We start from the raw sequence: 12,608 nt of genomic DNA, 5'->3' as shown, positions 1-12,608 counted from the left end.
TTTATAAGCTCTTTTTAATAAGCTTAGAGGGTGTTTGGCAAAGCTTAAAAGCTCTTTCAAAACAGCTTATAAGCTGTTTGAAAGCTTTTAAACTCTAAAAATGTGTTTGGTAAAATTTTTTAAAAACAGCTTATAAGCTGTCAAAATAAGCTGTTTGACGGCTTATAAGCTGTTTTTAAAAAAAAGTAAGGGGGGAGGTACTTTTTTGAAAAAGATCTTATTTTAATATTTCATATCTCTAAAATATCCTTGAATATTTTAATAAATCTCTATCTTATCCTCCACTTATTAAATATTATACATTTTTTGGTAATTTTGACAATAAGTTTAGCCAAACACCCTCTTCTCTTAGTCAAAGTAACTCAGTTGGTTGGGCCCTTGGTCTGATGTTTTTATGGGCCTAAGTTCATTGCTTGTAAAACCGGCCCAACTGAAAGCCCTCTCTATTACTGTTGTGTGCCTCACATTTCAAAATTCGAAATCAACAAGTGTTCAAAAAGCTCGCAGCAAAAGTTCTCATCCAGATCTCTCTCTAGCCAATTCTTCGGCAAATACGCGAAAAAATGGTAAATTGCTTCTGAAACATGAAATTTTCTACTGTTTCCTTTAAATTATGTGCTTCTTGAAGCTGGTTTAATCCAATCTGGGTGATTCTGTTCCGTTTTTAGGGATTGTGCGTTCTTTTTTCGTTTTCTGTTGATGTTTTCCGAAGATTAGCTTATGTGATTTTGATTATCATGGTTTTTATGTTGTAGATAGTGTAGGATTTAGTTTTGCCTTAAATTTGTGAATGCCAATTTAAGTAATCTCGTTTTTGTCTTGAATTATAAAGGCTAAATCCAATTTGCAGTCGTGTTATTTTAGATGGAAATGTTTATATGATGTTCGTTATTAAGCAATATTAGTGTCTACATATGTAAACAAATTACCGCATTCATAAATATATAATTTTTCGAAGAGGGTTGAAAATATATTTTAAATGTTGTATGCTGTGTAAATATTTGTGTTAGCTAGCTCACCTTTCTTTTCTTGGCTTATGAGGTTATGGTGCCGTGAAATTGTTTCAGTGAGCTAATTCTGTCATGGTATTTCCAGATTATGGAAGATGATTATGCAGTTTTATTGATGATTTAATCCTGGTGAAATATGATTCGTTGTGGTCTGCGTTCAGCAGTTGTTTTTAAGTTGATGCTTTCTTGTTGTAATGTTTTCATTGGATGTATATGCTTATACGAGCTTTTTTGCATGCATTGTTTTGGTGTTTCTGAGTAATATTTATGAAATTGATGGCCTTTTTTTGCTTTGCAGGATGGACATGATCCAGAGAATGCTAAACAAAGTACTACTGACATGACTGCATTTGTAAGTTCTATCCTATCAATTCATCCATTTTATGTGCCGTAATGTTTTCTTAGTTCTTATATTAAGGAAATCATTTAAGTTGCTTGGTTCGAATTTATGGTAATGGCTTCGTCTCTCGTCTCAGTTTATCTGTTTCAACCTTGTCATCATTTAAAACTTCCTTTTCTTTGTGATGGAGGTGGGCGAGTGTTCATTTTTTTCCTTCTTTATTTGACATGATAAACACCCAGTATCAGTAGTTCTAACATGTCTGTATTATTATTTAGGTGCAAAATCTCCTACAGCAAATGGTGAGTTACTATTATACTCCTAATGTGATTCAGTATAGCTTACAGTTAGTGTCCTTGCTAACATAATGTGTTTTTCCTTTGCAGCAAACTAGGTTTCAGACTATGTCAGAATCCATCATTTCAAAGAATATCCTTCAATACAATCTATTATTTGCATTCTTTCATTTATGGATATGGATGCATATTTTTTTGCATGAAACAAAAGGATACATGCCACTGATTATGGCTATTGACCTATTGTTTGTTTCAACAAAGTCTCCAAATTGTATCTATATATTTCCGTCATATAGAGTTACATTTTTGTTTGCATCACAATCGAAGCCATTTACAGGGCTTATTACTTCTTTTTTTTTTATTTCCAATTGATGAGCAATGTGTTAAGAAACAAATTTGGACCAAATTCATGCCCACAAAAGAGAATTTTCTCAACGATCTGTTCATACATTATTGTCTAACTCATATACATATACATGTGTACATATATTAAGATTTGTTTCCTTGACTCCATGTACTTGATGAGATGGGTAACCGAATTGATGAGTTGGAGCAGAGCATCAATGATCTTAGAACCGAGATGGGACAAGAAGGTTCTCCATCTCCGTCAGCTCCACTGAAGGCTAAAGAAGATCCTAAGTCTGCTGATGAATGATAGGCAACTGCAACTATATTTTATAGGGGTTGTTGGATGTTACCTTCGTTTGTTTGTGGAACCATGGGAACTGTAGTATTTCCATTCTCTAGATGGGTATTCATATCTCATAAATACATGCCATGGGTGGCCTTGAGCCACTCTATGAGCACAGATTTATGGAGGACTTAAAATTTGCTGTGAAGTGTGTGTACCCTACGAGACTCGTATGGCCAGATGATTTATTTTTCTTATTCATGTTATAACCTCATCACCCATTTTAGATCACCTTCAGTATGCTGTTTTGGTTTTATTTCTGCATCCACTTTAGTTTTCCCTCTTGGAAGTCGCAGCATGCCTGTACCCGCTCTTTGTGTTGGTTGTCGTCTGTTTATGGCTTAGAAATACTACTTGAACTGGCGATAATGAAACTTCCATTTATATTTTCCCACTCATGATTTGGCACGGATGGTATAATTAGATGATCAACCTGGAACAAGTTCTTTCTTTATTTATTTATTTAATATCACTGGGTTATTTTGTATTCCTTGATAAAAAGGTACAGTTTGTGTCGGTTGCAGCCTTGTAGGAGGATATTAATCTTAGGACACAAACTTCTGAGGAAAATCTCAGCTAGTAAAAAGTACCAAACTTTATTTCATGATTTTGCTATGAACTCAAAACCAGATTTATACCAGATACCATCGAATACGATGGATCCCTCGAATGGATAAGCTTGTTTCGTAGGATCTCATGAAACCAAATCATCCAAAGATGTCGTCTTCAACAAGTGTAATTTTCATTCCCTTTAGAACAAATGAATGGTCGCAGTACAGCAAGTTACTGGTACTTCATTCCTCTTATCTTATTAAGCATATAGTTACGAACCCTTATACAGGATATTTGAAATTGTGCTTAATTATGGTCCACATTTGAAGTGCATGGACCCCATTCAGCATAGGATTTTGGGGGATCCATTTTCTTGAATATGTCCCCCCCTATAGTTTTAGCTTTTCAAGTCTCCAAAAGTTGCATTTAGATGCAAATATCTCACCGGGAAGGAGACCCTTGAGCAAGTCAATAAACCAATTGTGTGAATCTCTTTTCGTCACCATCATTGATGGTGCTTCGGGTAACGTGGTGTTGAAAGCTCGTCTTATGTCAAGATTCCAAGTTTGAGACAATGTTTTTAATTTGAGATCTAATAAAAAAACAAAAAAGATTAAATTTTGTAATAAAGAGATTTAAATAGAAATTATTATAGTTTGGATAAAGTTTGAAACTACATTATACTACATATATATTATGTGAATGTAATATATTTATGATCAAATAGTCAACTGCTTTTCGAAATGTTGGATGATCTGGACTTAGTATATTGAGAATTACTAAGTTCCTTAGATAAAGGGGATGTCATTTAATACAATTAATAGGCTTCTTGTGAACGAATCCATAGTTATGAGATAAATTGATTGGATTCATATTTGCAATGGAAAATAATATCTTTTGGTATGAAAATAATACTTTAATGAGTTGAGTTGGGTCAGAAATCAATATCATAAAATTAACCCGCGAGTCATTGTTCTCAAATCTGGAAATATTTTCATAAAATACTCCTAAATAAACAAAATAGAAAAGTTTTTGAATTTTGATGTTACCAAATCTAGAGCATACTAATGATTGTTTTTGTTGCTAGTTGTTAATTAGAGCCGAATAAGAACATCGAGGTCAAACACCAGTTTCATAATACTTTATCGAATGGATTAAACTAACATACATCAAGAATTAAAAAAAAAAAACAGATAAAGCTTAAACCCCACACCAAATAAAAAAAATGCATCGAAAAGCAAAAACAAAATAAAAAAATCAAAATTTATAGCATGCAAATAATGATGCAAATTGCAAGCTAATGTAACGACAAATTTTACAAATTTAAATACTAATTTTAAATTGAATATTTCATAAATTATAATAATTTTTTTTTGAAAAAAAACAAATATATTTTAACCAAATTATGTTAATTAAATAGTTTACCTTAACGGAAAATAAAAAATATAATATTATTGTAAAATAAAATGAGAAAAGCTATAGCATATAATGATATGCACAACAGCACAAATCTTAAAGTCAACAAACTTGGTCATTTAGTGGATGGAAAAAATAATTTCTTCTTTTTATAAGCACGTATTTTATTAAATTCTAAAAATAATTAAATTATTATTTTTTAAATCATAATCAATCACTCAAAAATTTGAAAGATATATTTAATGTCATTAAAATATGTGTACACAAATTATCGCGCGTGCGTTAGTTCTTTGTGTGCTAAAGATCAAGAGTAGATCTTCTGTAAGGCAACCTAATATATATAAATCTATAACACGAATTGACCCGACACATATTTATGATAAAAAATAATACTTTGATATATAAATTAATTTTTTTTTCTTGATTAGATCAAATATGAGATATATGTACAAAATCAACTCGTTTTTATGAAAGACCAAAGAGGTATAAGTACATAACGCAAAATAAAACAAAGAGAAAATTGTGGACACTGAAAGAAAGTAGAGCGAGAAAACTCGCCCCAAAAGTGGAAAATATTTCGCATCTACAGAAAAGAAAGAGTTTATGGTGAAGACTCCATACAAGAAAAAAAAAAACTCTGCGCGCACAGAAAAAGCCAACAATCAGGACCTTTCCCTTTGCATAAGAGCACTCGATTATATATATATATAATAAAGTTTAATAATAATAACCAGTAAATGGGTGAATCTCAAGACAAGTTTGGCCCTCTTCGTTCCCATCAAATTCAATTCCTCTATAATTAGCGAAGTCTTTTCGCATCATCTCCTCCTTTCCCTGTTTCAAGATTCTTGTTTCAACACTTGTTTTGAATCTGCGGGTGTACGCGCGTGTGCAGCCCACACTTCTTGTATTATTCCAGCCCTTTTCATTTTTCCGTGTGTTTGTTCACCCCATGTGTGTATTTGTGCATGATATATATTCGAGGTTTGAAGGGTTCTTGGTTGTCGTCAGGAAGGTGAGTATTGAGTTGGGTTGTTCCATTTTTTCAATCTTTCTTGGTGTTTTCTTGCGCCATGTTTCTGTTGTTTTTGTGGTTTTGAGCAGAACAAAAATAAAGGTGTGATCTTTTATTGATGTCCGGTTCTGTATTGAAAGAAGTTCTTGTTTCCAACTGTTGATGGTTTTGGAATATATATGTTGAATCAATATACATGATTGGAAAAATCAGTTATGAACCTTAAAAATGTGATCGGTTTTTACCTTTATTGCTATCATTGACCATGCTATGATTTTAGTTTTTGGTATTTCTTACGATTTAGATCTTTCTCCTTTTATGAACTCGTGAAGAAATTCTTGAAAAAGATAAAATATAGCCTTGGAATATGTAATTTAGTGTCACCCCTATATGAAAATGTACAGTAATCACTAAAGATCACACCGTTAATTTTTATATTTGTCAAAAATAAAAAAGGAGAATGTTGTCAACAAAAAGAAGAAGAAAGAATGGAGAATCCCCTTGTCCCCTAAATTTATTTTCTTGAAGATAGGTGTGCTGCTGGCAGTATGGTGCTCATGATCTCTAGTATGCCATTTCAATTGGTGCATTAAATTTCATCTGCTATTAGTCTTGCAGAAAATTTAATCCTCTCACAGGATAGAGTATTTAGATAAGCATCGCCATTGAGTGTAAATGTCCTTGTCTCTGAAAGAAAAGATGATTTATTTGCCTTATAATCCTGCCAATTTGAGCGGAAAAAATTGTTGATGGCAACATATTTGCTAAGAAAATCTAGCACTTAAATCTTTAATAGTGATCCCTTAGCTGTCGTATTTCATTTCTTGAACGTCTTGGTGTGACTCAATCTCTTGAAATCAATACAAATACTAAAATCCATGTTGTATTTGGTATCGTATTGTTGTGATATCTTTTCTTGCTTCCATGCACTGAAGGATTAACTGGCGACCCAACTCTTCTTGTTTTTCTAAGCTACAAAGATGCAAAGGGAAATCACAAAGGATCCAGCTGCAGAGATCAAAGTTAGTTTTGGCTATCAGTGTGACCCCAAGAATGATAATTCTTGGGATATCCCGAAAGGTATCGACATTCCATCTCCCGGAAAGCTCCGAAGAGCAAACAGCTCCTTCTCTTGTCTCTCTGGTGCGGCACTGAGCGCCAATGCTACGTTAGCTAATACAAATATGTGTAATGGGATAATTGGGGGAGAAATTTTGCCCACTTTGGACTCTCCTAACTCATTCCGCAAAATCCCTTCTTCGCCTTCCCTGGGCAAAATGGAGTTTTTATCAACTTCTCTGCAGGGTAGCATGTCGAACATGAGTATAAGTCCATCCTCACCGAATGAGACCCTCGATAATGATTCATTTTCGTCGAGTTTCCTCAATGCAGAGGAAGTACAAGTGGCTGGAGGTGCTGCTGGGGAAGATAGAGTTCAAGCTGTTTGTTCCGAAGAGAATGGCTGGCTTTTCTGTGCTATCTATGATGGGTTCAATGGAAGGGACGCAGCTGATTTCCTGGCTGGAACTTTGTACGAAACTGTTGTGTTTCATCTGAACTTACTAGACTGGGATATGGAGCAGGAGTCTTATGATTCTTCATTTAAGAGGAGTGTTCTTAACAGCCTTCACCTTGCACTTACTCAGGCAGAGAACGAATTCCTACACATGGTCGAACAAGAAATGGACGACCGTCCCGATTTAGTGTCTATAGGATCTTGTGTTTTACTTGTGCTACTACATGGAAAGGACTTGTACTTACTCAACGTGGGTGATAGTCGAGCCGTATTGGCTTCATATAAGGAAGGAGGTGACATGAACAAAACAGCAAGGCTGCAAGCCATCCAGCTCACTGATAGTCATACCGTCGACAATGTAGTGGAAAGAACCCGACTTGTGAATGATCATCCTGATGACCCTTCAACAGTTGTGGCCGGTAAGGTCAAGGGCAAGCTCAAAGTTACAAGGGCCTTCGGAGTTGGTTACTTGAAGAAGGTACAAAAATGTTTTGAAGTTTTCTTGTAGTGTCTAAAAATTTTAACACTTGTTCATATTGGTGTTTATACTTTATACATGACAAGCATTAACTGTTCTCAAATCAACAAACATCGATTTTCACACACTATATGAAATCTAATCATGTTACTCCTGCTATGCAGAAAGACATGAATGATGCTTTGATGGGTATTCTTCGTGTCCGTAATCTCATAAGTCCCCCATATGTATCCACAGAACCATCACTAGTGGTACATGAGGTTTCAAACTCGGATCATTTTGTCGTACTAGGGAGTGATGGCTTGTTCGACTTCTTCAGCAACAATGAAGTCGTAAAGCTTGTAAATTCATATCTATCGAGGAACCCTTCAGGTGATCCAGCTAAATTTCTCGTCGAACAGCTTGCTGCAAGAGCAGCAGAGTCAGCCGGTACACCACAAACTCTCTTGTCTTTCGTTTTCTGTCCTGATAAGCAACAGTAAAAAGTCGTTTGCTTTATAGATTATGATTATGCTTGATGATTTCTGTGAAATCTTAGACGCTGTGTCATTATTGCATTGTGCATCATATTAAGTTTGACTTGGAAAAATAGAATTGATTCTCATATATGCTGTTAATTTACTTGTTTAACAACTTGATAATTTTATATAATTGATCACTGCTCTTCGGTTGGTTATCTTTGGCTGCATTTGGACAATTTTGGAGTGGACCAGATTAAATAACTCATCACAGAAATAGTAGTTTAATTTTCATATTGTCCACTTGCATCTCTTCCATCAATGATTTGTTGTTTAGTGAATTATTTAAAAAGGAATTAAGTAGTCTACGTCACACCATTAGAGGCAATCAATCTACTTGAACATAACAAAATATAAGTTTGAATCATTAGTTTATCCATGTTTCTGCGGCTGATCAGCATATTTAGTCAATGCTTTTGTCATGCATATCTTCAGGTTTTAGTATGGAAGAGCTGATGAGTATCCCTGCTGGCAGAAGACGAAAATATCACGACGATGTTACCGTCATTGTAATCGTGCTAGGGACGGACAAACGAACTTCAAAGGCATCGACATGTCTATGAATACCCGAGTCATGTTTTTTTTAAAAATAATCTCAATTCTTGAAGGGTAAAAATACCCCAATTATTTTTGCAGCCTAATAGCTTTAAATTCCTTCAGAGAGAAGTTTTTGCCTACTGTCTTAAAACCATATTATATGTTGTGTTGTGTTGTGTTGTATTTAGCGATAGATTCGATCTTTTCATCTGTTACTAATATCTCTGTGCAAAGATTATATTATCTTGTGCGCCGAATTCATTCATCCTCAAATGAAGTATAGAAGATTCCGCTGCGATCTGTTTGTACTCTTGTTACGAGGCTTGATGATGAAGTCAGTTGTTGATTGTTGGAACTCTTCCTGAGAAACAAGATAATGCCCAAGAGATTGTTCTGTTCCACATAAACCAGTAAAAACCGCGCTAAACGAATGTGTGGTTCCGTAGTTATGTTAAAAAACCTTCATCAATATGAAACTCTTAATGTGAATATCATGAACTTATTATGTTGGGGAAGTTGTCGATATCTTATTTCACTTACTGGTAACCATTGGTTTCTTTTGTCTTATTGAATCGCAATAATAAGAGACTGAAGAGAGATTTAGGCAGCGTTGGGTACGTGGTATGAGATGATGGAAATATATATGTAGCCGCATATGAGTTACTGCAGTCGAAATTTCAAACAAAAAAATGGGGTTTACCCAGTGCGCATCGAAAGGTAGCAGCTGCGGGTCTCAGGTCATAAAAATAAAACGAAAAAAAGTAAATTGTGTGTACCAGCGTAAGTATATATATATATAGATCATGTACGTATTTTCAATGAATTATGTCATAATTCAATATAAACAAACAAAAATCTCATGTATCAGTGCATGTGTTCACACCAGCGAGAAAGGGACATAAACACTTCTTTTTCTTTTTTTCTTTTTTAAACACTTTGCGTCATCAGATACCATGCAAGCAGATGTATGCTACTCTTAGGTTGAGTTGCAAGTACTCAACCGGGAAATGATCGTATTTTTGGTCATTTAATTTTCACTTTTATCTAGAACTTGCATGGTTTTTTTTTTTGCATAGATTTTTATTTTGGGTAATGTTATATGTACACGGAGACTTACATGAGTTACACATGACACTTAAAATTACATGATTATCCATCCACTTGATTTAAAATTTTTTTTTAAAAAATGCATGTAGGATAATCATATAATTTTAAGTGATATGTAACCCAATGTGTAAGACTCCGTGTACATGTAGCATTCGTATAATAGATTCATATCCTTGAAGTAAAAACTCATGAAAAAAATATAAATTATAAAGACAAAAAAATATAATTTCCTCGCGAAATCAGATTCGGTCCACAGAATCTTGGAAGAACATTACACGAACACGTGGCATCCTAATTAAGGAACAAATTTAATTTTACGACCCATTCATAATCAAACAACGCCGTGACACGGTCTCTTGGTTGAAAACATTAACTAACAAGAAAAGTAGAAACCTTAGCTGAAAAGCAAAAATACGCGTCTCCCTACAACTTGTTCTACTTTTCAACCTCATTGAATTGGATTTTGGTGTCAAAATATGGGTTCTTGTTCTTATTAAAAACGAAACATGTAACAATGAAGAGTAGTTTTATTGTTATATTTTTCAAGAAACAACAAGTAACGTAAATTCTCGAACGTTAAAAAACAGAGAAGCTCGATCTTAATTTATTAGCAGCCATGGGTCAAGAATCGTTTGTATACAGCTCCGTGGCACGCGGCACGGTGGTATTGGCCGAGTACTCCGCGATCACCGGGAACTTCGCGGCGGTGGCGGAGCAGTGCTTGCAGAAGTTGCCTTCTTCAAGCAACAAATTCATTTACCAATATGATCAGCATACGTTTAACTACCTAGTTGCAGATGGCTATGGTACTTGCAGCTTCTTCCCATTTTTTATATGTGGCTTCAAGTTTTTGTTTTTGTTTGATGATTTTGTTGGGAATTATTTGGAGTTGATTTTGAAATGGGCTTTCTTGGATGGAAAGAGTTCTATATTTTTCATGACGGTTTAATTTATAGCTTTATTTGAATTTGGTTCTCTAAAATTGTTGTAATAATCGGAGATGAAAATAGTTGCCTCATTCCATATGAGATAGTGATCATGGGGTCATGTTTATAAAACATTTTGTATCAAGTAAACCTGTTTTTGGATAATTCTGCATCAACCAACTTGACATTGTATGAAAAAAATCTCTGCAGCTTATTGCGTCGTTGCCAAAGAATCCGTTCGACAACAGATCTCAATCGCTCTTCTGGAACGCATAAGATCCGATTTCATTAGGAAATATAGTGCTGGTAAAGCAGATACTGCGGTTGCCAAAAGCCTCAGCAAAGAATTCGGGTAAAAAACGAATTAATATAGTTAATGGGGTGAGTCTATTCTACACAGGGAGAAAGTATTCTTTAATTTTGTTTTGTGCAAGATGTTCTCGTGAATATCTCACAGCAAAACATAAAATATGGGATCCATCAGTAGTTTTTTGTTTTACACTGAGATGTTCGTGCGAACATCCGGTACAAATTCAGCAAGAATACTTCTCTGGGTGTAGCTAGCATAGACTCGCCTATGCTCGATGAATACTAATTTGCACCCGTATTCATACTGCACAAATGCAAGAAACTGAAAGCATGTAAAATGCAGGCCACTTATGAAAGAGCAAATGAAATATGTAACTGAACATGTAGAAGAGATTGACAAACTTTCAAAAGTACAGGCTCAAGTTACACAAGTCCAAAATATTATGAGGGAGAATATAGACAAGGTATGAATTATATATGATATATACACTGATCAATCTGCACTTGTTTGTTGCTTTTGATTGCTTCTCAACTTTTTTCTTCGGTTTTTCGATCTCGGTTGATGACACAAACGTGTAACATCATATCATGTACTTCCACAGACTATCCAAAGAGGAGAAGCAATAGATGATCTTAGCAACAAGGCAGAAGATTTGCGCGATAACGTAAGATGTTAATGCTGATGCATATATACTTTCTTTTGCTTTGATATCTTGAAATCAGATTAAAATACACTTTTTTTAACACCATATTTCTTGATTTTTAGGCTAAAGAATTCAAGATAAGAGGGGAGCAGATCAAACGAAAGATGTGGTATCAGAATATGAAGATTAAGTTAGTTGTCTTAGGAATCCTTATCCTCTTAGCCCTCATAATCTGGCTTTCGATTTGTCGTGGTTTTAACTGCTCGAAGTAGGATGGATCTTGTTTCCGTTTGAACAATATCATGTAAACTTGCTTCTGAATACCCCGGTCGTGTCATTTATATATGTGTGAAATTTGTTAGTTTTTCAGTGTAATTAAAATTTTATTTGTTTTTTTTGTTATTTGATAGAAATTCATTTTGTTTAGAGACAGGAGAATCCACGTTTTAGAATGTTACAATGAAATTTTATGAGCGTATTGCATGATTTACATATGATTTCCTTGTAATTATGAATGTTAGTTTTTTTTTTTTTTTTTTTTAAAAAAAATTATGGATATCTATATTATGGTATACAATTAAGCTGTCGAAACGAGTCGGCGGGAGGGGTGCAAACATACTGAATCGAGCCGAATAATGTTAAAAATTTAAGGCTCGAATTCGGCTCGATAAGAGTATATTCGAGTTCGAGCTCAATTCGAAGCTCGATAATTTCAAATATTTTGGCTCGAGCTCGGCTCGAAATGAAGTTTGAGTTCGAGTTCGTCTCGAAATATTCAATTCTATTCGTGAACTATTACTCGGATATTATGGTTCGAAAAGCTCGAAATGTTCGAAAAAGTTCGAAATTTATATATATTTATATATAATTATATTATATTAATTAAATATTAAGGCTCGCGAACTATCGAAAAAAATAATTTTGGCTCGAGCTCGGCTCGAAAAAAAGTTCGAACATGTTCGAATTCGGCTCGAGTTCGATAAGCTCGAATACGAATCAAATATTTATCGAGCTGGCTCGTAAGACTCATGAACCGGCTCGGTTCGTTTGCACCCCTAGGCGGGACGAACAAACCCGTAACCCACCAAAACCCGCCAGCTGGCGGGGTGGGGCATAGTATCAACTCGAAAATATCCCTCTGCATAACTAGCACACTCATCCGGATGTGGATCTGGAATTTCCTGAAAACACCACAGCCCTTTCGAATCTGGAATGAGATTCGGCTCAACGTGATACATGGACATGCAACATAT

The 12,608-nt window shown here is 34.8% G+C and overlaps 3 protein-coding genes across 4 annotated transcripts; all 3 read left to right on the top strand.

The window, feature by feature from the left end:
* The first annotated feature begins 450 nt into the window (after nucleotides 1-450).
* On the top strand, nucleotides 451-2,568 carry LOC140875583 (heat shock factor-binding protein). The gene is made up of 5 exons (XM_073279300.1): nucleotides 451-566; nucleotides 1,309-1,362; nucleotides 1,629-1,652; nucleotides 1,737-1,779; nucleotides 2,165-2,568. The coding sequence occupies exons 1-5, from the start codon at nucleotides 564-566 to the stop codon at nucleotides 2,299-2,301; spliced, it is 261 nt and encodes an 86-aa protein (XP_073135401.1). The 5' UTR covers nucleotides 451-563; the 3' UTR covers nucleotides 2,302-2,568.
* Nucleotides 2,569-4,849: 2,281 nt separating this feature from the next.
* Nucleotides 4,850-8,879, top strand: LOC140885787 (probable protein phosphatase 2C 40). Of its 2 annotated transcripts, none has more exons than XM_073292551.1 (4): nucleotides 4,850-5,320; nucleotides 6,293-7,314; nucleotides 7,479-7,743; nucleotides 8,268-8,879. In XM_073292551.1, exons 2-4 carry the CDS (start codon nucleotides 6,301-6,303, stop codon nucleotides 8,393-8,395), a joined length of 1,407 nt encoding a protein of 468 aa, XP_073148652.1. In that variant the 5' UTR covers nucleotides 4,850-5,320; nucleotides 6,293-6,300; the 3' UTR covers nucleotides 8,396-8,879. The 2 variants fall into 2 exon arrangements, with proteins under 2 accessions (XP_073148652.1, XP_073148653.1); XM_073292552.1 differs by having other exon boundaries at nucleotides 6,256-7,314.
* A 1,088-nt stretch (nucleotides 8,880-9,967) lies between these two features.
* Nucleotides 9,968-11,845, top strand: LOC140862146 (vesicle-associated membrane protein 724-like). The gene is made up of 5 exons (XM_073265149.1): nucleotides 9,968-10,282; nucleotides 10,613-10,754; nucleotides 11,055-11,175; nucleotides 11,314-11,376; nucleotides 11,478-11,845. Exons 1-5 carry the CDS (start codon nucleotides 10,093-10,095, stop codon nucleotides 11,625-11,627), a joined length of 666 nt encoding a protein of 221 aa, XP_073121250.1. The 5' UTR covers nucleotides 9,968-10,092; the 3' UTR covers nucleotides 11,628-11,845.
* Nucleotides 11,846-12,608: the final 763 nt, after the last annotated feature.

This window comes from Henckelia pumila, chromosome 1 (genome assembly GCF_033568475.1).
Source record: "Henckelia pumila isolate YLH828 chromosome 1, ASM3356847v2, whole genome shotgun sequence".
Classification (NCBI taxonomy): domain Eukaryota; kingdom Viridiplantae; phylum Streptophyta; class Magnoliopsida; order Lamiales; family Gesneriaceae; genus Henckelia; species Henckelia pumila.
Note: the sequence above shows the minus strand (reverse complement) of the source record. Positions and strands in the feature narration are given on the sequence as shown.

What these genes read in the sequence shown, in the direction of transcription:
- LOC140875583 (XM_073279300.1), top strand. An exon ending in AAAATCTCCTACAGCAAATG is followed by an intron (nt 1,653 to 1,736) that starts GTGAGTTACTAT and finishes TTTCCTTTGCAG; the next exon opens with CAAACTAGGTTTCAGACTAT. An exon ending in AGAATCCATCATTTCAAAGA is followed by an intron (nt 1,780 to 2,164) that starts ATATCCTTCAAT and finishes GACTCCATGTAC; the next exon opens with TTGATGAGATGGGTAACCGA.
- LOC140862146 (XM_073265149.1), top strand. Translation starts at nt 10,093, where the DNA reads ATGGGTCAAGAATCGTTTGTATACAGCTCCGTGGCACGCGGCACGGTG. An exon ending in AGCCTCAGCAAAGAATTCGG is followed by an intron (nt 10,755 to 11,054) that starts GTAAAAAACGAA and finishes TGTAAAATGCAG; the next exon opens with GCCACTTATGAAAGAGCAAA. An exon ending in TGAGGGAGAATATAGACAAG is followed by an intron (nt 11,176 to 11,313) that starts GTATGAATTATA and finishes GTACTTCCACAG; the next exon opens with ACTATCCAAAGAGGAGAAGC.
- LOC140885787 (XM_073292551.1), top strand. Translation starts at nt 6,301, where the DNA reads ATGCAAAGGGAAATCACAAAGGATCCAGCTGCAGAGATCAAAGTTAGT. An exon ending in GAGTTGGTTACTTGAAGAAG is followed by an intron (nt 7,315 to 7,478) that starts GTACAAAAATGT and finishes CCTGCTATGCAG; the next exon opens with AAAGACATGAATGATGCTTT. An exon ending in AAGAGCAGCAGAGTCAGCCG is followed by an intron (nt 7,744 to 8,267) that starts GTACACCACAAA and finishes GCATATCTTCAG; the next exon opens with GTTTTAGTATGGAAGAGCTG.